The sequence below is a fragment of the Mus musculus genome, chromosome 9 (assembly GCF_000001635.26).
Source record: "Mus musculus strain C57BL/6J chromosome 9, GRCm38.p6 C57BL/6J".
Classification (NCBI taxonomy): Eukaryota; Metazoa; Chordata; class Mammalia; order Rodentia; family Muridae; genus Mus; species Mus musculus.
In genome coordinates this window covers 115,257,716-115,279,317 of record NC_000075.6, presented here as the reverse complement: position 1 = coordinate 115,279,317, position 21,602 = coordinate 115,257,716, and the positions used below count along the sequence as shown (strand labels likewise).

Sequence of the window (21,602 nt, the reverse complement as noted above, 5' to 3'; positions counted from 1 at the left end):
TAGAAAGAGTGGTGCATGTGTGTGTGCACATATATTCACATGTGGGTGCACATGTACATGTGGAGACGAGAAGTCAGCCACAGATGTTCCCTGGGTGCTGTCCTCCTTGGGTTTGTTGTTGTTGGAGCAGAGGCTCTCACTGGCCTGGAACTCTCTAGTTGGGCCAGGTTGATTGCTCAGCAAACTCCAGGAATCTCCCTGCCTCTGCCCACCATGCCATTCCCCATCTCCCAGCACTGCACTATAAGCAAGTGCCAATAGTCCATGATTTATGTGCAGCTTGGGGGTGAAGCCAGGTCTTCATCTGAGCTGTCTCTGCCGCTCCAGTCTGGGGATTCTTATACTCACTCTAACATTACTGTAGTTTTGGAACAATCTTACCTCTGTGGGACTTTGTTCCTACTTAGGAAGGCAGAGTTCCTTCCTGACTTCCCTGATGAATGAGAAGAAATTGTCCAGTTTAGTTTCATAACAGGATCTGACTTTGCTGGGAACTAGGCCTTTTCTCTGACTCCTGTGCCAAGGTAAAACCACTGAACCTCTGGCTACAAGGCACATATTAACACCTGGTTTCTTGGGCTTTTTTGCTTTCTCTTTCTTGTGGATTCTAGTAATATGAATGCCTACTTAATTTGAACTCCCTTGTTTTTTTACATCTGAAGAGTATTCTTTTTTTCCCTTAAAGTTTAAATAAGTATGTATTCAATCTTAAACTTATGAGTACATGCATGCGTAGGGCCTACAGAACCACGGGGGCCATAGGAACTGGGGTTGTGAATAGTTGTGTACTAACATGTAGGTGCTGGGAACTGAACTGAGTCCTCTGTGAGAGCAGCAAGTACTCTTAGCCAGCTGAGCCGTCTCTCCAGCTCCGAGTTTGAACATATCTGTGCTGTTGGGAGGCTTTGGTTTTAGTCCTTTGACCCAGTAGTACTTTGTATTTTGAAGGTTTTCTTACATTAGTTCCATCTGCCATCTAATGGATATGTTGACTTATATTGAGAAGCACTTCAGGTTTGTGTCTATTTTCTTTCTGTACTGCAGACAGAATCATACAGTAGTAAGACGTATTGAATATGAAATGGAACAAAATGTTGTAAGAATTATAATGACTTCCCATGCTGGTCTTCTCAACCTGAATCCTATTCTGTGCGTTCACTGGACGCTGAATATCCACTCTACACCTGTATTGTCACTGATGCTGAGAAATGCAGTTATTTTTCTGGGGCTTATATTCTTGTGAAGTTGAGCAGTTAAAAATAAGATTTATAAAGTGTGTTCAATGCTAGTAAATGTAATAAATGTCAGGGAGAGAAAGCAAGGGGGTGAGTTAAAGCCACGGGCTAGGAGGGCATGAGACACACAGATTCAAGTGGGGCAGTCAGCGAGTGAGAGTACCATGTTGTTACCTTCGTGCCTCTGGTCTTGAGAGCAAGAGCCTTTGGGGATGCAAATGCAGGGTTAAACAGTTTGGTAACTGAGGAATACCTGGGAATAAATACCCTGGGTACCAAATCTTCTTGTGTTTGTTTCTTTTGTTGTCAGGGTGGGTGTGCCAGGATAGTAGTCTCCCCTCCCATCCCTGATACTTGAAACAGTGCTTTAAGCCTCTTAGTCTTTTTTTGTTGTTGTTTCCAAATGACTAGTCCTTCTTAGCTAGAGGTATTTACTTTCTGAATCTCAGATTGAAAATTGGGGGAGACTAACTTATATTCATCATTTCTCTTTTTTATATATACACAATAAGAACTAGGATGATAAAAACGCTACTCCTTAAAAATAAATGACTGGGGCTGGTGAGATGGCTCAGTGGGTTAGAGCACCCGACTGCTCTTCCGAAGGTCCAGAGTTCAAATCCCAGCAACCACATGGTGGCTCACAACCATCCGTAACAAGATCTGACCCCCTCTTCTGAAGTGTCTGAAGACAGCTACAATGTACTTACATATAATAAATAAATAAATAAATCTTTAAAAAAAAAATAAATAAATAAATGACTAAGACAGTTCTCAGAACTGAGAAAGATAATTAATAAAGATGATTGCATATTCTTATTTTAATATTTTAAATATTAAATATTAAAAAATAGAATATCTTATTCTTGGTTTATATTCTCTCTGTTCTTTTAAGTGTATTTCTTATAAATTTGATCTTTGTATCTATTACAAAAAGATTTTATTTTGTATCATGTAAAAATTTTCCGTTCACTCTTAACTACAAATGATGTATACTAATACAAATGGAAGAAGTTGTGTGTTTTGTGTGTGTGTATGTGTCCCCACTTTGTTCACTATGTAACTAAATTCCCTTTTTCCCCCCTCTCTAGGTTTACCCAGGGTTGATGATAACAGCTGGCCTTATTCATTGGATTTTAAATACATTGAACATAACAGTTCACATAAGAGATGTGTGTGTATTCCTTGCACCAACTTTTAGCGGCCTTACATCCATATCTACGTTCCTGCTAACTAGAGAACTGTGGAACCAAGGAGCAGGACTTCTAGCTGCTTGCTTCATTGCTATCGTACCAGGGTACATATCTCGGTCAGTGGCGGGATCCTTTGATAATGAAGGCATTGCCATTTTTGCGCTTCAGTTCACTTACTACTTATGGGTAAGTACCAGGTAATGTTAGCCGCCTTAAATGCTGGTGACCTTCTGCCCTAAGGCTTTAGGGCACACATGCGTTCTTTACCAATAAAGTTTCACACAGATCTGTTACTACTCATAGTACATTTAACAAAAGTTACCATTTAAAAAGCATACAAGCCAAGTATATCAATAACTGTATTAATATGTCTATATAAATTTTAATTTTCACCACCTTATTGTATCTACTTTATAATCATAGCTTAAAAAAAAAAAAGCTAATCCCAGCACTTGGGAGGCAGAGGCAGACAGATTTCTGAGTTTGAGGACAGCCAGGGCTACACCGAGAAACCCTGTCTCGGAGAAAAGGAAAAAAAAAAAGCTACCAGGAGCAGCCTGTCAACTATGCACACCTTTTATGTGAACACTTTTTATACATTTAACTATATTTTAAATTCCCTTAAAAGCTACCTGGCTTGTGGGTATTTTTTGCTTTGACCTGGCCTGAAATTCCAGGAAGAGTGCTGCGGAGTGATCTATAGAGAAGGCCTCTCTTGATCTCAAGTTTGAAAGAGAGAAAGCACCCATATGAGTGAGTTTGACATTAGGACACTCAAGAGTACTGCCATCGTCATCAGAAAGTGTCTTTAAGGACTCTTCGCAGCCTACAAAGGGGGGGTGGGGTGGGCAGGAAGGGACAGACTAAAACACCACACCTAAACACAAAATTTTGTAAACTATTTAAATGTAAGTTTTCGTATAAAAATAATACATGTAAATGTGAGTAGATCTTGTTAATATGATGCCAGTGGGAAACTTTGTGAGTGAATAGTCGTGATAAATTATGAATATGAAATTTAAATGATGCAAATTAGACACTTGCAGTTTGTAGCAAAATTACAACAATGAGGAATGTGCCTCTGCTCCATAGGGTGTGTAGGTGGCCCTGAGGAGACAGAAGTCAGTAAAGGAGAGGCGGCCTGGGTGGCTTCAGTTCCTTTTTAAATTAAATTATTTGAAGAAAACAGTGGCATTGATTTCAGTTTGGAAGTTTGGATGGATACATTGGTTAACTGTTTCAGCCACTTACATTCTGTTACTACTTCTCATGTTTGCTAAAAATACCCTATTATGGGAAACTTGTACAACAGAAAAGTGAAGGTACAAAGTCACTTAGAAATAACTCACTCACAGTGGGCATTTACAAACAGATTATAGTTTTCTAGCCCCTTGTGTTGCTGTATACTTTTGTAACAAGGTTTTGATATGTGTATGGAAGTGTCTGAGACTGGCCTAAAGTCCTTGCCTGTGCCTCTGCCTCCCAAGTGCTAGGATCATAGTTACGTGCTATTCCTGGCTTCTGTTTACTTTTTTATCCTTCATTTTCTTCCAGCTGGTGGGTGTGAACTGTTGAAGTAGTAGTGTGCTAACTGAAGTCTCAGCTACCTTTTAATATTTAAATTTTTTTCTAAAATTTTAATAAAATTCATTTGTGTTGTTTTAAAGAGTACACTTAATTCTTACTGCATTCAGTGTTGTGCAGCTGGCATTGCTGTTACAGACATTTTTTCAGTCTAAAAGTTGTGCTTGGACCTCAACCCTGCCCTCGTCAGTACCTCCTCTTCCCTGCTGTGTGGAAGCCATGCACCTGCACCAGAAAGTTCCAATGTCGTGCTGCTCTTGGATGACACTGTCTGGAGGCTTGTGTGCTGGGCCCACATGTAGAGGCCAAAGGGCAAGTTTGTAAAATTGGTTCTCTCTTCCCACTTTACAGCGGTTCTAAAACCTAACTCAGATCAGCCAGCTTGCAAGGCGAGCACTTTTTAACCCTGAGACCTCTCTCTGAGCCATCGGACTAGGCTTATCTTTTATTGACTTACCTAGTCTGAACACTCGACTTAAATGAAATCTTACAACATAGGACGTGTAGTGTCTTGGTTTTTGTGTTTAGCATAATTGTTACACACATATCTACTTTATTTTTTTCCTCCAGCTTTTTTCATTATGGTAAAATACACAGACTATAACATGTACCAAGTGTCATGGTTTAGAAATGTTGTCTATCCTTGTAATGTTTTGTGGCCATTCATAAGACCCACTCACGTCCTGTAAAATGCAACCATGCTACCTTTTGTCTCATTGTCTTTGGCTAATTAAATAGGTAGAGACCTGCCGTATACACTTGTATAAATAACAGTTAATCTTTTAGTCTTTTGTGGACCTCTGTGCCACTTTCCATAACTGCCATTTCCAGTTTCTACCAGTGGCGAGCAGAGGAGTCTACTGACTGCATGTGTTCACCAGCACTTGCTCTTTGATGGCTGTTTCTTATTCTGGGCCTAGGCTCGCCTCAAATCCTCACTATTCCTGCTGCAGCCTCCCAGATAGCTGGGGTTCCATGCATACCTTTATACCTGGCTTGGTTTCTCTGGTGCTAGTATTGATGCTAATAATAGGTGTAAGGCTGTGTGACTGGTTCTGTTTTGCATTTCCTCAGTGATGAGTGGGAAGCACTTTGTGTGTCTTATAGCTAGTTGGGTAATTTTTTTGTAGAAATGTCTTTTAAAGTCCCTTCCTCATATTTGAGTTGAATTTTAGTAGTTCTCTATGTATGCTTGCTACTAATCCTTTATGGATTATCTATTTCTATGTGGTTCTCCCATTTTATGGTCTGCCTTTTTACCCCATGAACATATTTTGATATATAAAAATCAATGTTTATGAAGTTCAACTTGTCAACATTGTCTTTTGTTCCTATTATCCAGGAAATCACTGTAAAACATCACTGTGAGCTCTTGCCCTATGTCTTCGTTTAAAAATTTAATAGTTGTGCTGGGCGGTGGTGGTACACGCCTTTAATCCCCACACTTGGGAGGCAGAGGAAGGCGAATTTCTGAGTTCAAGGCCACCCTGGTCTACAGAGTGAGTTCCAGGACAGCCAGGGCTACACAGAGAAACCCTATCTTGAAAAACCAAACCAAAATAATAATAATAATAATAATAATAATAATAATAATAATAATAATAATTTCATAGTTGTTTTAAGGTTTATATTGAGGTTGCTCCACAAAGGTCCGAATGTATTAATTTGCATACTGACTTCTTTTTTATTGGATATTTTATTTATTTACATTTCAAATGTTGTCCCCCTTTCCAGTTTTCCCTCCACAAACCCCCATCCCATGTTCCCCCTCCCCCCACCCACCTCTGGGCTGCTCTCCCACGCACCTACCCATTCCTGTCTCACTGCCCTAGCATCCCCCTGTGCTGGGGTACCAATTCTCCACAGGACCAAGGGCCTCTACTTCGTACGCAGCTGGAGCCATGTGTACTTTTTGATTGTTATGTTGATTTCTATTTCCCCCTTTGATTGATCTTGGTACCTTGTCAGAGTTATTTGAACACACATGCCAAGGTTACCTAGAGTGGAAGGTGTGTTTGTCCTTGTGCCAGCACCCACTGTTTGACCTACCGGAACTTCGTAGTACATTTTGAAATTGGGAAATATGGGTTCCCTGGCTTGGCTCTTATTCATAATCGTAATTGTTTAATATTCTTAAATTTTCAATCACTTTAAAATATCCATCCCTTTTAAAATCCAAACTCGTTTTACAATTAAAAGTCTCTTAACTGTGGGCTCCACTAAAACAGTTTCTTCCTTCAAGAGGGAAAATATCAGGGCACAGTCACAATCAAAGCAAAAATCAATCTCCAACCGTCCAATGTCTGGGATCTAACTCACGATCTTCTGGGCTCCTCCAAGGGCTTGGGTCACTTCTCCAGCCATGCCCCTTGTAGCACACGCGTAGTCCTCTAGGCTCCAGATGCCTGTACTTCACTGCTGCTGCTGCTCTTGGTGGTCATCTCATGGTACTGGCATCTCCAAAACACTGCATGACCCCTTCAGTCCTGGGCCTTCAACTGCAACTGAGGCTGCACTTTCACCAATGGCCTTCCATGGCCTCTCACAGTGCCGAGCCTCAGCTGCTCTGCGTGACCCCTTCATGCCTTCAAAACCAGTACCACCTGGGTGACCCTTACATATTACCAAGTCCCGCTGCAGCAGGAGTACAACCTTGGCTATCTCTGGAACACAGCCTCTGTGCTTTCAGAAAACACTTCCCAGAAGATGTCACCTCAATGATGCTGGTCTCTTCTTAATCACCGCTAATTTCTTAGCTCCAGCTAACCAGCATCAATAGTCCCAGTAATGCCAAGTTTTTGCTTTAGTAGTTCTGGTATCTTGTTAATCACAGCTGATTCTTCAGCCCCAACGAACCAGAACTACAGAATCTTCAAAATCAAAACAGCAATGGCCATGAAAAGAGTCTTTAATTTTCCCCCTGAAATTTCACAAACCAGACCTTCATTTTCTGCACTGTTGTCAACATTATCTTCCAAGCTCCTACACAACATCTGACAGAGCTCTTAACACCGAATCGATCTTCTGGCCCAAAGTTCCAAAGTCCTTCCTCGGTCCTCCCCAAAACATGGTCAGGTTGTCACAGGAATACCCCACTCTGCTGGTACCAATTTGCCTTAGTCAGGGTTTCTATTCCTGGGCAAAACATCATGACCAAGAAGCAAGTTGGAGAGGAAAGGGTTTATTCAGCTTACACTTCCATGCTGCTGTTCATCACCAAAGGAAGTCAGGACTGGAACTCAAGCAGGTCAGGGAGCAGGAGCTGATGCAGAGGCCGTGGAGGGATGAGCTTCCCTTGTTGGCGCATAGCTGTCATAGGACACACGTTCCATGTAATGGACATTCTTAGGTATTGGTCATGTCTCTTGTAATCAACTTATACATTACTTTCCTTTGTTTGCTAAAGATTTCCTAAGATTTTAAACATACCAAGGTCATTTTATCTGCCTTCTCCCCAGGTCAAAGTGGCTGTTGTGCCTTTTGCTCTCCAGTGTGTATATTTACTCTTCCTTCCTGTTTGTACTGCCTAGAATCTAAGTTCAGTGTTGAACATCAGAAGCAAGCTTCCACGTGCTCTGACTTAAGTGGAAGCACAGAGAAGCACCCGCCCATGCGATGATTGTAGCTGAGGGCCACTGGGCTTCATTATAGTTTAAGAAATCTTTCCTTGGTGTTCAGCTTAGCAGTTCATGGTTAGACTCTGTTTTCTGTCCCTGTTTAAGGTTGATCACATTGTTTTGACCTTTGCTACAGTCATGTTTTTTATCCTCTGCATCATTAATATTTTGGTTGAATTAATTTTGCTGTGTCATGTATTATATTTGATAAATTATCTACCTTTATATACTCTAGGTCTTCCTGTTATGACAACCAAATGTGTCTCTAGACATTGCCAAATGTTCCTCAAGGTTCAGAATTACCCCAGCAAGAGCTCACTGGGCTAGGGGGTTTTTGTTTGTTTGTTTGTTTTCCTTTTTTTGCTTCAGATGTTACAATAGTTTTGTTTCATGAGATAAATATTTGCTAGAAGTGCATACTGCTGTGTTTATATTATGTGTATTTTGTTAGGAGTTTTATATCTACATTGGTGGGAAAGACTGGATCGTAGTTTTCTTGTATTGTTTTTGTCTGATTTTGATATCAGGTTTGCAGGAGGCTTCACAAATGATGTAGGGAGTGTTTTCTTCTTGGATGCTCTGAAAAAGTTTCCATGAAATTTCCATTGTCTCTTATGTAACATGGAATTCACCAGTGGACCTTGAAAGATTTTTAATTGTTGAATCAGTTTGGGTTTTTTTTGTTTTGTTTAGTTTTTATGCATGTTTTATACACTGTTGCTGTCTTCAGACACACACCAGAAGAGGGCATCAGATCCCATTACAGATGGCTGTGAGCCACCATGTGGTTGCTGGGACTTGAACTCAGGACCTCTGGCTGGAAGAGACGTCAGTGCTCTTAACTGCTGGGGCTTCTCTCCGATCCCAAGCTGAATCCATTTTCTAATGTTATTGTTCTGATCTGATTTTTCTCTTCATGAGTAATTAGTAATGTGTGTCCACTTTGAACCATTTGTATTTCATATCAATTGTGTGCTTTGTTGGCACAAGTTAATTCCTGTGTAGTCTGTAATGATGTCTCATTTCTGCTTTTAATATTTTGTATCCTCCCTTTCTAGTTGATTAGCCTGGCTAAGGTTTATCTATCTAGCTTCTGGGCTAATTCCCTCCCCCAATTACATTGATTTCTTCTCATTCGGAAAAAGATTACTGGACTCTGGAGAAGCTTTAATTAAATTCAAACGCTTCATCTCTAAAGACTAAAGTTGTACTTTGCTCATCTGTCCTAACCAAGTCTGCCTTTTGTTTGGTGAACTCACACTTAGCACCATTTATTCTGTGATTCTATTTATATTTGTAATATAGCATCTTTCTATCTCTAATGTATATTTTTAAATCTTAGTTGTTCAGTTTTTTTTAAAAATCTTTCCTGTGTATAGTGGTTCCTGTGCATCTTGAGTACAGTCTGCCTCAAGCTGTTAAGATAATTGTAGTACATTTTAGCAGTGTGGCTCCATTGTTTTTCTCTTATTCCATTATCATCATATATGTGTATGTATCACTCTCCTAAAAAAGTCCAGATAATAATTATATTGTATGCATGTATACACATATGCATATACACACATACATATTTATAGTTGATTGCTTTTGTTCTGCTATGATGGGTCTCAGGTAGCTCAGGCTGGCCTTAAATTTGCTGTAAGGCTGAGGTTGGAGTGCTGGAATTACAGGCCTATATACCACACCGAGCGGCCTGTCTTCATGATAGTTTCTTAGGGCTACTCCTTTGGTTTTTTTATCAGAGATCAGTTAATAAGCATTTTCCCCTATGGTTATTTTCCTTACTCCTCTTCTTCAGAATCTCAATATCTATCTCTCTCTCTCTCTCTCTCCCTTCCCCCTCTCCCCCCTCCCCCCTCTGTCTCTCCCTCCCTCTCTCTCTCTCTCCTTCTCCCCCCTGTCTCTCCCTCCCTCTCTTTCTCTCCCTCTCCCCTCTGTCTGTCTGTCTGTATCTCTCTCTCTCTCTCTCTCTCTCTCTCTCTCTCTCTCCCTCTCCCCCTTCCTTCCTTCCTTTTCTTTCTTTCTTTTTTGTGTGTGTGTGTGTGTGTGTATTTTTCAGTCCTTTGACTGTTGTCTAATTTGGTTTTCTTTTATTTGTTATATTTGTTGGCTTATTGGGGTTCATGGCTCTGTAGATTGTCCAACATAAACTTTGAACAGTTGTGATTTAAAATGGGTGCCCTACCCCATCTCTTCAAAGTCTCTTTGCTTTCTGGAGTTTTCTGTGTGTTCTTTGGAATGTTTTTTTATTGCTCATTTATGCTTGTACTCTCAAATTCTAGTTGCTTCTAGTTTTTTATTTCATGAGTACAAAAATGTACATATTTCACTTCATTATTGAAGCTCCCTATTGTAACAAAACAAAAGCCAAAGCGTTTCTCTCTGTAGCTCTGGCTGTCCTGGATCTCACTCTTTAGCCCCAGGTGGCCTTGAACTCACAGAGATCTAGAGCCTCTGCTTCCCAAGTGCTGGGATTAAGGTAGTTTGTGATATAGCTGACTGGAGTCTGTGTCCTCTAAATCCAGCACCTTAGTCCATCCTAATCAAGTTTCTGCTGACTGCTTTCTTTCTCCCCGAACATGGCTCCATCCTTAGACTCCTGGTGAAATAGCATTACAGGGAGTGCTAAAACTTTGGATTTTGTTTCATTTTTCTGAGCTATGCTGGATTGTTAAACCAGAACTAAAGCTGGCAACTCTGTGGTGTTTTAGAGCAGTGTATCTACTGTTATTTTTATTTCTAACCTTTCTAATTCAATTTAGCTTCTTAAAGATCACTGTCTGCATAAATATATGTCAGCCAAGGATTTGGGTGGAGTTTATGTTCAAGTATTAGCACAGAGTTGATTAGTCTGGGGTGTGATGAGTACCTTCAAAGTTTCAACTGATTCTTCTGATAGTTTTCCAAGCCTCTGTGTGTGTGTGTGTGTGTGTGTGTGTGTGTGTGTGTGTGTGTGTGTAATACACTTATCTCAGACTGTTCTCAGGGCATTATCATCCAGAGTTGTGTCATTGGTCCCTGGCAAGTCTGCCTGTCTTAACTATTCATGTAACTTTAGGTGGCAGAGTGGTAGATGGCGTCATGTGTTTGGAGTTTGTCAAGTTCATGGTGACCGTCTGTCCATCTGTCTGTCCCACTGGTTATGTATACTGTACACTGTTATGCTGCTCCCATTGCCTTACAGGGCCATCCTGGGCTGTCCTCTGCTTTCTTGCCCGTTTTATTCTCCAGGCACTTTTTGGCTTTTGGGAAAGGATCCTCTGTGTGACACCCCGTCTCGTCTCCCTGGTGTCCGCTGCTCTTCCTGGCAGGGCATTTGTATCTGTTACTTTAGTCTTTTTAGCGCTACAGGGTTTGTAATGACATTTCCCCTCAATCACCCCTCAAATAGATTATCTCAGGCTGGCTTTTCAATAGCCATCATTTTAATAACTGTCCCCCTGTTCTCATTGAGAGCAATGAACTAGGAAGGCTTTCTCTCCTCTCCCTCCCCCTCCTTGCTTCTTTTCGTTGTATTCGTTTTCATATTTTGTACCAAAGTCTAGATATCACCTGGAGTTAACTACACTGTATTATTAAAAAACCTGTTTTTAAAAAGACTTTCTGGAAATTTACTTAGGTTTGTTGAACATGCCTCTTTTAGCACAAAGACAGAAAACTTTTGAATATAGACTTCTTTGTGATAGGAACAGTTCTTATCTTTTCTTGGATATTCATTTTAAAGGCAACCATTTGCTGTGTGTCTGGGTCTGTGTCACTTATTTTGAAGATGCTAATAATTTGCTTTTTTAGGTCACAAACTCATTTGGAAATTGCTACCTTAAGACAAGATTGGTTGGACTTTGATTTATTTGTATGTAGCCTTTCTAATATAGGTTACTGAGGATTTACTTATGTATTAGGCCCTCTGGAAGACAATTCAACAATATACATTTTAAAATGTTGATTATGATAATAAAACTTTCTTATTGTAAGTTTTTCAAAATGGAAACTTAAATCATATATATGATCCTGAATTCAGATGAAAAAACATATAAGCCTAGCAGATTAACTATATGAAAATGTAGATTTACTGAACACATTTATTTAAGGCTCCAGTTTATTGACATTAACCATTTCATGGCAGAAAATGAAAACAGGAAATTTTCTTTATTTGTTCTTTTTACTTAAAACTAACCAAAAGGACTAGGTTATAAAATACATCTTGTTGAGCACTATAAAGGTATATTTTAGTCAGTTGGGGTAGCCAAGCCTCAGTCCTCACTCAGCCTTTTCCATTTTACAATGGCATTTGCGTTTGTTGTTGTTAGGTAAAGTCTGTGAAGACCGGGTCTGTGTTCTGGACAATGTGCTGCTGCTTGTCATATTTCTACATGGTAAGACCTGGGCCTGCCTGCCTGCCTGCCTGCCGTGTGTGTGTGTGTGTGTGTGTGTGTGTGTGTGTGTGTGTGTGTGTGTGTGTGTGTGTGTGTGTGTGTTCTTAGAAGTTACTTTAAGATATTTTTGTATGCTAATGTATGTCCTCATCAGTTGATTTGATAACCAATGAATCTTTAACCTTCTAACTGAATTAGAACAAGCTGATTCTGAAAGACCTTGTCTATTTTAAACATGAAAGTCAGTCCCAAACACTGGTTTTTAAGAATATTTATTTAGACTTAATATCCGTGGTTACTCTGGGTTTTTTGTTTGTTTGTTTTTGTTTTTAAGATTCATTTATTTATTATATGTAAGTACACTGCAGCTGTCTTCAGACAATCCAGAAGAGGGAGTCAGATCTTGTTACGGATGGTTGTGAGCCACCATGTGGTTGCTGGGACCCGAACTCCAAACCTTTGGAAGAGTAGTCGGGTGCTCTTACCTACTGAGCCATCTCACCAGCCCGGTTACTCTGGTTTTAAAAATATATGATTACATTTAATACAAATCAATGATGTGTGTGCGCGCGTGTGTGGTCTGTGTAGTCTGTGTGTGTGTGTGTGTGTGTGTGTGTGTGTGTGTGTGTGTGTGTGTGTGTGTGTGGTCTTGTAATCCGTGTTACAGCTTCAGCCAATCAGCACTGTCGAGAGTCGCACAGTGTGGCCAGGGGATGTGAGTGCCCCTTTAGCTGAGTCACTGACCAGAGTCAGAATCCCTCCTCCTTAAGCTAAGTGAACCTTCTTTCAGTAAATAGATCATCATAAATAGATGGAATACACGCTTGTTGTTTTTGTCTAAAAATTTATTGCTTATATTCATTTCCAGGACAGCCTATTTCTTCTAGTTCAGTTATGTGATGTTCTTAGTCTTCCTGTTAAATCAAATCTAACTTGAGCTATTCTCCATTGAGTTTAGAAAAGCTTACTAGCTTTATGGGATCATCAGTAAAACAGTCCCCCCAAATCCTAGCATTGTATTTTTTCTCATATTTAGGTTGTCATGACAAATGAGACACACTTGTTTTAGGAAGTGAGAAGTAGGAGCCATGAGTCTGAGCCTCTCTTTTCCCACAGGTCTCTGCGTGGGGAGGTTATGTGTTCATCATCAACCTCATCCCTCTCCATGTGTTTGTGTTGCTGCTGATGCAGAGGTACAGCAAGAGAGTCTACATAGGTAAGTGGCTCTGCCTCTAAACCGCGCTCTTAGTAAACAACTTTGTTTGCTCAGTAATTGCCCATGAAAAGGCAGTACATTTTTTATGTTTAACTTGCCTTGTGTTGATTACATGACACCCTGTCACAAATAAGCAAAAAACAAACAAAAAACAAAAACAAAACAAAAAACAAACAGTGGGTGGGGGCAGGGAGATTGCCCCAAAACAAGCCTCATGTGTTTGTTCACATGCAGTAACATGTAAAAATAGTTAATTTGTGTGACTGGTTCTGCATTACCTGTGCCTGAATTTATCAATGAGCTGGCCTGGTCCAAGGTCTTGGGGGAGGAGTCAGTGGGTAGAAGCATTATGTAGTAGAACATTCCTTACAGGGATGTGGTTATTAATGAAACTGCAGAGGAGCAGAGATGTGAAACCTGTACTGTTTTATCACAAGAATTTCACTTACGTTAATGAGAGCTTGGATATAAAATGTCAAAGTTAAACATGGTGTAGGATTTGTTTCTCTCAGTGAGAGACACGTCAGCTAAAACTTTACAGAGTGACTTAAAATAATTATTTCTTGGGGCTGGAGAGAGATAGCTTAGCAGTTAACAGCACTGACTGCTCTTCCAGCGGAAGGACCCAGGTTCAATTCCCAGCACACACATGGCAGCTCACAACTGTCTGTAACTCCAAGAACTGACACTCTCACACAAACATACATGCAGACAAAACACCAATGCACATAAAATAAATACTTTTTAGAATTAAAAAAAAATGTTTCTGTACTACAGTTTTTATTTGCTTTTGAAATTTACACTGGTTATTTGAGGTGAGGCGATTTGTTCTGTAGGTAACAGGACTTTGGTAAAGCTTATTAATTAGAAGCCAAGTATGGTTGTACATGTTTGTAGTCTCAGTTCTAAGAGGTAAGAGGGTAGCAAGTTCAAAGCCAGCCTTAAATGTGTAAGAAAGTTTTGCTAATTTAAAAATAGCTTATATTAAACACCTCATATTAATAGCAGTAATTACCCTAAATTTGTGTGGTAGGCAGAGGGCAGACACAACATAGATAGTGGTCAAGGGTTCTCATAACAGCTTTGAATTTTCTTATGTAACATGTTTGTAATACTTATTCTGACACTCCTACTTTGATTGTCTAATAGGGTTTTTATTACCATATACTATTTGGAATAATACTTTAATATTTGTAGCACAATTTCCTGATTACATTTGCTTAAATTATTTAATTACTATCATACGTAGTTTTGGTGGATTTGATCCAAACTATTGGAATTAATAAAAAGATGTATGATTTTATATTTGTGACAGGTAAAGATTTACCAAGATAGGAGATTGCTCTTGCATCCTATAAACTAGATACATTATTTTGCATGATTGGGTTACTTATAAAAGCATAAAGTAGTTTCCATGCTAGATTGATCCTTTTAGAGACGATGATCTGTTTTGAGTTTTACCTTCAGGCTGTATGAACCGGGCCGACGGCAGTGCTGAAAGGCATTTGTCTTGGCCTCTCTCTTGCTTGCAGGTCTTTGTGTTGGTTACAGTAAATGCTTTCTAGGGGAGCAAGGAGCACTCACTCCCTGAACGGAGGTCTAGCAGCATCTTTCTGTCTTAAGACTAAAAATAGTAGAGCCAGGGCCTTTCTTACTATGACTCAACAGGAATCTTTGATCAAAAGCCTTCTTCAATTAATACAGACAGAGATTTTTTCCATACCTACAAACAAAAGTGGAATATGGCTTTGGTGCTGTCATAGGTGAGCCCAGTCTTAGAATCGTCCCTGTCAACTTGTTCAGGAGCACTTCTGTGTAGAAGTTAGGAGACTACATGAGATGCTTAGGTCTGTCTAAAAGCCTGCTCACTTAAAATCTAATACTTGGGAGGCTGGGGCAAGGGGATACCCAGAGTTTGATGTCAACCTTGATCACAGTGAATTTCAGGCTAGCCTGGGGTAAAGAATTGCGACCTTCCCTAAACGAATAGGAAAGTCCTAAATTATTTTTAGTGGAATAAATTTGCAATTTTGTTTAAATTCTTTTAAATCTGTTTTATTTGTAAATTAATGTTTGCTAATATTTGTCTGTTGTACTTTTTGACACATACTAGGTAGGTACAGTTCCTGCATAGTTGCAGGAGTGATTGAGTCACAGTATCTCATTTTTTAAAAGCAGAATTAGCCAGGAAGGGCTACCTTTAATCCCAACAATCTAGAGGCAGAAACAGGCGGATCTCTGGGCTGAGGCTTGCCAGGGCTACATAGTGAGACTATCATCTCAGGTGGAAAGGGGAGTTGGGTTTCCTGAGTTCTCCCTTATGTGTTCACACTCCTGTGTGCTCTTTTTTTTTTTTTTTTAAAAGATTTATTTATTATTATATGTAAGTACACTGTAGCTGTCTTCAGACACACCAGAAGAGGGAGTCAGATCTTGTTACGGATGGTTGTGAGCCACCATGTGGTTGCTGGGATTTGAACTCTGGACCTTCGGAAGAGCAGTCGGGTGCTCTTACCCACTGAGACATCTCACCAGCCCCCTCCTGTGTGCTCTTACTCTCCTGTGTTCTGATGCTGTCTCACTAGCATTTGTCAGAACTGATGAATTGCTTCTGTAAGACAGAAGTAGAATTTGAAACTTATTTTTATATTGCACATACCTATTTTGTTTTGACTGCATGTATGTGTGCACCACGTGCATGCATGCCTTTGTGCCTGCTGAGGTCAGAAGAGGGCATCCGATCCCCTGGAACCCCAGTTGTAAGCCATCATGTGGGTGTTAGGAATTGAACCCAGGTCATCTGGAAGATCCAAGCCAACTGACTGGATCTTAACTGCTGATCCAGCCCAGAACTAGAGCTTTAAATCTGGGTGCATTTCCTCTAGGTTCTCATCCTCCAGATTCTCACCCTTAGTCTCCTACTGGCTAGTAGCAGAAGGTTCCTTCCTTCCTTCCTTCCTTCCTTCCTTCCTTCCTTCCTTCCTTCCTTCCTTCCTTCCTTCCTTCCTTCCTTTCTTTCTCTTTTGTTTGTTTCTTTGTTTGTTTCTTTGTCTGTTTGTTTTTTTGCTCCTTTGTCTGTTTGTTTTTTTGTTTTTCGAGACAGGGTTTCTCTGTATAGCCCTGGCTGTCCTGGAACTCACTTTGTAGACCAGGCTGGCCTCAAACTCACAAATCCGCCTGCCTCTGCCTCCCGAGTGCTGGGACTAAAGGCATGCACCACCACTGCCCAGCAATACTCTGTTTCCATTGGAAAGTGTGATAATCTTGCTCGAGTAGTTTGAGGAAGTCATATCTTCCTGCCTTTACAAATGTGGACCTTGTAAAATGTCTGTGTCAGTGACATGCTCTACCTGGTGGCTATGAGCAGTGTCCCTGGGAAGAAGAGTGTATACCTGTGCCTGTGCGCACACCCAGCTGTCCTGCTAGTCGGAAGAGCCTATTTCCTGCCTGTTGCTCTTGCTGCTCTCCCCAGGCTTTACCCGTTTACCAAAACTCTCGGTAGCCAGAGTGCTCACAAAGTAGCAAGGTGGCTTTACTAAGTAAACTTTTCAACCTTCTTACAAACTTTAATATTGTTTGATAGCAGTCAGGTGGAACTGATTGGATTGTAAGGTCTTTCTCCTCTGTATCTTGTCTAACAGAAGAGGGATATTTTGTTAGCTGTTCCTATTTGACACTGACCGAGAGATGAAGTAACTTACAAGGGCTGGTGGGCCCTATGGTGGGTTAATGTAGGTGGATTTGTGTGTTCACAGACCCTTCTCTTAAGTTTGCAGAAAGAAGAGTAGTAGTAGCTTAAAACTCCAGAGACGTGGGCAGAGGAAAAGGTGACAGGCACTGTGTGAGGCCCTGACTGGAACACATTTGAAGCAGCCATGGTAGCTCCATAATTCAATCACTAGGGTATGCAACAGCCAAGAAAGACCTGTCTCAAGGAGGAAGGGAGACCTCTAGGTTGTCCTCTGACCTCCACATCATGCCCTGACACTCCAGAATAAAAGATGGCCCAGAGAGTGCTGCCGAGTTGTAATGGCTTCTCAGGGAGGTGTGGAAGTGAGCGCAGCACTCTTATCAACCTACGGTTTCAGTGGACCTGGAGCCCAGTGTGGCATTGGCCACAGGTTCACTAGCTGCCATGCCACTGCCACTCAATATTCTGAGGAAAAACAAGATTAGGATTTCTATCGATTTCTCTCTAAACAGAGTAAAACTAAATTGTACATGTGAATAAGTCCAGTTGTTTTAGGGGGCATTTTTCTAACCAGGAGCATAGTTTGCAGCAGTGAATGCCAGGAACTGTGTTTCCACAGGATGGCAGTGTGGTAGCACTTTTATGATGTAATGAGTGATTTACGGTATCGTTGGGTTGTGCTCTTTCTTAGAGCTCACTTCTTTGATGGAATAGTGTAAGAGTCGAGAAATAGGTTAGTGTGGCTGCGTAGAAAGTTGGGCTGGCTGGGGTTGTGGTTTGGTAATGGCTCCTAGTGGAGTTTGAGGAAGGAGCGGTGCTGCGGGTGTACTGCTGAGGTCCTGTGAGGATGGTGTGTGCCTTTTATGCTGCTGCTCCTGCCTCTGCTTGGAGAAGCCTCCTCCTCCCGCTGTCACGGTGTAGCCAGACATGCTGTGCTCTCCCTGCTCCTCAGACGGACTTAGAGGCCAGCTTGGATTGCTCTTACCAGGATTCTCTGTTTTGAAAATGTCCCGATTGTCATAGATATAAGGTCTTTCTGAAAGTACACTATTTGGTACTGTCATATAATCTGGAGGGAAAAGTACTTTATTTTTACAGTGGATAGAGGTGTTTCTTCTTCATCTTCAGGTCTTTCTACTCATGTGAATCTAATTTTCCACTTTTTATGTTTTAAGTTTTTTAAAGTTTGTGAGATTTAAATTAGATATTGAGTTATGTGTGCTATTTTATAAATTTAGGAAGCACAGTATCTTACGTGAGGTAAATGTGACTGTGGAGCTTGGCTAGCAGTCACAATCTTGATTTGGTACAAGTGGTTTCCTGTGTATTGAAGGGCTCTGTGAGTCGGATATGTATTTCTCCTGTGTAAACACTTGACAGCATCCAGTGATCCACAGCTATCAATCAGCTCAGGCTACTGTGGGTCCAGCTCCTTTACACAGAACTCTGGGTCCGTGCAGGGTCCTGCAGAGTGGCTTCACTGGCTCAGGTGAAAGGAGGAGGCTGGTGCACAGGCCTTTCCAGCTGTCATGTCCGTTTCTGTTACTTTGTTTGACATAAGCCAAGCAATAAGAACTTACCCTTTCCTTGAATTCATTTTTGACACTCTTCCTATTAACGTGGCCTCTAGTGCTTTGTTCCCATAGAGACTTGTTATTGGTTGCTTTGATATTTCGTGTCCTGAAGAGTACCTAGAGCCTTAGGCACTCTAGACAAGCGCCTCACTGCTGAGCCACTCCCCAGCCCTGGTATTGCTTCTCCTTACCGATGATAAGAACTCATGTCTGAAGTCCGTGGGAAGCAGCCGTGTGGTGGATGAAGTTGGGGTGTTTTCTCTGGGGTGGTCACATGCTTGTTCGTTGTAAGGTAGTTTTTTTTGTTTGTTTGTTTTTTGTTTTTTTAAGATTTATTTATTTATTATATGTAAGTACACTGTAGCTGTCTTCAGACACACCAGAAGAGGGAGTCAGATCTCATTACAGATGGTTGTGAGCCACCATGTGGTTACTGGGATTTGAACTCTGGACCTTCAGAAGAGCAGTCGGGTGCTCTTACCCACTGAGCCATTTCACCAGCCCCGTAAGGTAGTTTTACTGCCTCATTTTCTCCTTGGCTTTTTAAAAAGGGGAATAGTTTATTGTTTTTAAATTGAGTTTGTATTGTCTATTATATTCAGCCCAAATCCTGTGAGTGCTGCTGAGTTCCGTGTTTATTTCTTGGAGGCAGCCCCAGCCTGAGGTGATTTTGCAGTGTTTGGTGTGTGCAGGCCTCACTGAGGAAAAACTGCACTCTTCACAGTCTTTGCTAGTAGTGTCTCTGTGTTCCTGGCTGGGGGTGGGTTTCTGAGTTCCACACTGTAAGATGCATAGTGAGCACAGTGGGTTTGCGGCTCTGATGTGGGGAGGAGGCCGCAGACCCCACCCAGCTCTCGCTCTGTGCTAATGGAACTGAAGAATTTGATTTTGTATATTTGGGGATCACATGGTAACCTTGTCCTCCCTCCCTCCCTCCCTCTGCTCCCCCCCCCCCAATTCTGCTTCTGACTCTTATCAGGGCTTCAACACAGATTAATTAATAAAAGAAACTTACTAGAAGGCCCCTTGACCACATAAGCAGATTAAAAATTGTGATAACTTGGATTTTATTTGAATATTTCACAAAGGGGCATACCACTGCGGCATCAGTGCGTCTGCAGAGTTCACTTTGAGTGGCTGGCAGAACTGTGGCCTTCATTAGTTCTGAGTTTTTGAAAACTCTCCCCACAAGCTCTGGCCCTTTCTATTGTATGTATGAGCTTATCTTCCCAACACAGTAGTTATAACTTAGCAGACAGTTTGGGAAGCAGTGTAGCATTTGAACTAATGGTTCACAATTTCCCTTCTAAAAATTAGTTTCTTTTAAAAGCAGATAAATACAACTCTAAAGGCAAGGAGGAGGGAAGCATATGCTCTGTGCTGTGTTGTGACGAGTATAGCAGGCAGAGAACACACAGTAGCATCTTCTATTTCGAAGGTATCCTAGACTTCCCTTTTTATAGTGACTTATTTACCCAAAACTGAACATCAAGTACATTTATGAAAATGATGTATATAAATTTTATGAATAGAATACTATTTCCACATCAGCTTATTTTAGATAAACCTTTTCTCTTCTGATAAAATTTTAGTTTCAGTCACTCCTAATACTTTCTCTCTTGTCAGATGACCTAATCTTGATCTGTAGCCATGAGTGGAAAACCAGTCTTTGACACAGATTGCCACTGCGCTACAGCAGCGGTGTGCTCTAGGATCGGTGTGAGCTAGGAGGGTACTATGGAGAGCAAACAGTCTTTCTGTTAGACTGACTTCCGTGACTGGCAGGTTCTTTTCCTTTTTAAACACTTCAGCTTCTACCTGAGAAGTCTTAGGAAACTGCATAGAAGGCACAAAATACTCCGAGCTTCTGAGACTAGTGGGCACACATGATTGGTGGCAGGTGTTTGTGAGGCCATGAATATTTTGGATTAATAACACAGCAATGGTAGTTACTTAATGCAAGTGCAGTTGCAGAATTTCTTGGCTCTTATCAATGATTACTAATGGTGACGTTTTAGAAATGTGATTCCATTTATTTGCTCGAAAGGTAGCACGAGTCTCTGAAATTGTGAGTGAGGTCTACAAACAATACTTTTAAAAATAGATAGAATATTTATGGTCTATAATGCAACTAACATTCATATATCAAATCCACTTCAAGATTCTATTGTTCTGTTAACTTTTCTAAAAAGATTTTTAAATATATTTATGTGTTGAGTATTTAATGGCAGTAGTAAATTACCCTTGTTTCCTGTTTTGTTTTTATAGCATATAGCACTTTCTACATTGTGGGTTTAATATTATCCATGCAGATACCTTTTGTGGGATTTCAGCCAATCAGAACAAGCGAGCACATGGCAGCTGCAGGTATGGAAACTAGTTTGAAGTTGAGATGAAAGGACATTGTAAATGTTTTATCCACTTAAGATGTATGTGTGACCTTAATCATTTTTCCTTCTATACTGACGTTAAAATGAGGTTTCAGGCTCTTTATTATATCATAATTTGTAAGAGGTTTTAATAATAATAGATGGTGTACTTAGCTTTCTATTGCTGTGATGAAACACTGACTAAAACCTACTCGAGGAGGAAAGGATTCATGTGACTTGAGTATCCTGCTCACAGTCCATCACTGAGGGAAATCACGGCAGAAACTCAAGGCAGGACCATGAAGCATAGGCCACGTGGGGTGCTGCTTACTGGCTTGCTCCCGAAGGCTTACTCAGCCCGCTTTTTTAGACAACCCAGGACCCCCAGCCCAAGGTTGGCACCCACCATCCATAGTGAGCTTGTCCCTCCCACATCAGTCATTAATCAAGGAGCTACTCCCACACTTTTGTCCGTCAGCCAATCTGATCTCATTCTCTGTTGTGCTTCCCCTTCTCAGATAACTCTAGCTTCTGTCAAGCTGACAAAACACAAGCCAGCACACCAGCCAGCACAGGAAGAAGTATAATGTTTTAAATCTTTGCTGATGCATGGTAGTGTCAGTGTGCACAGTTGGCTGCTCTTCTTGTCTGGTGCATGTGTAAGGATTCTGATCACTTTGGAAAAAGATGTGCAGTAGGATTTTTCAGGTCATCAAATGTGGGTTAGCTGTCAGTTGGCACAGG

At 40.9% G+C, this 21,602-nt stretch overlaps 1 protein-coding gene across 1 annotated transcript in view; it reads left to right on the top strand.

The window, feature by feature from the left end:
- Window positions 1-21,602, top strand: part of Stt3b (STT3, subunit of the oligosaccharyltransferase complex, homolog B (S. cerevisiae)) — a 67,999-nt gene that overhangs the window by 31,151 nt on the left and 15,246 nt on the right. The window contains exons 3-6 of the mRNA NM_024222.3: window positions 2,327-2,614; window positions 11,943-12,008; window positions 13,125-13,224; window positions 20,758-20,856. Of these exons, the coding sequence (NP_077184.2) occupies window positions 2,327-2,614; window positions 11,943-12,008; window positions 13,125-13,224; window positions 20,758-20,856 (553 nt within the window). The remainder of the gene's footprint in view (window positions 1-2,326; window positions 2,615-11,942; window positions 12,009-13,124; window positions 13,225-20,757; window positions 20,857-21,602) is intronic.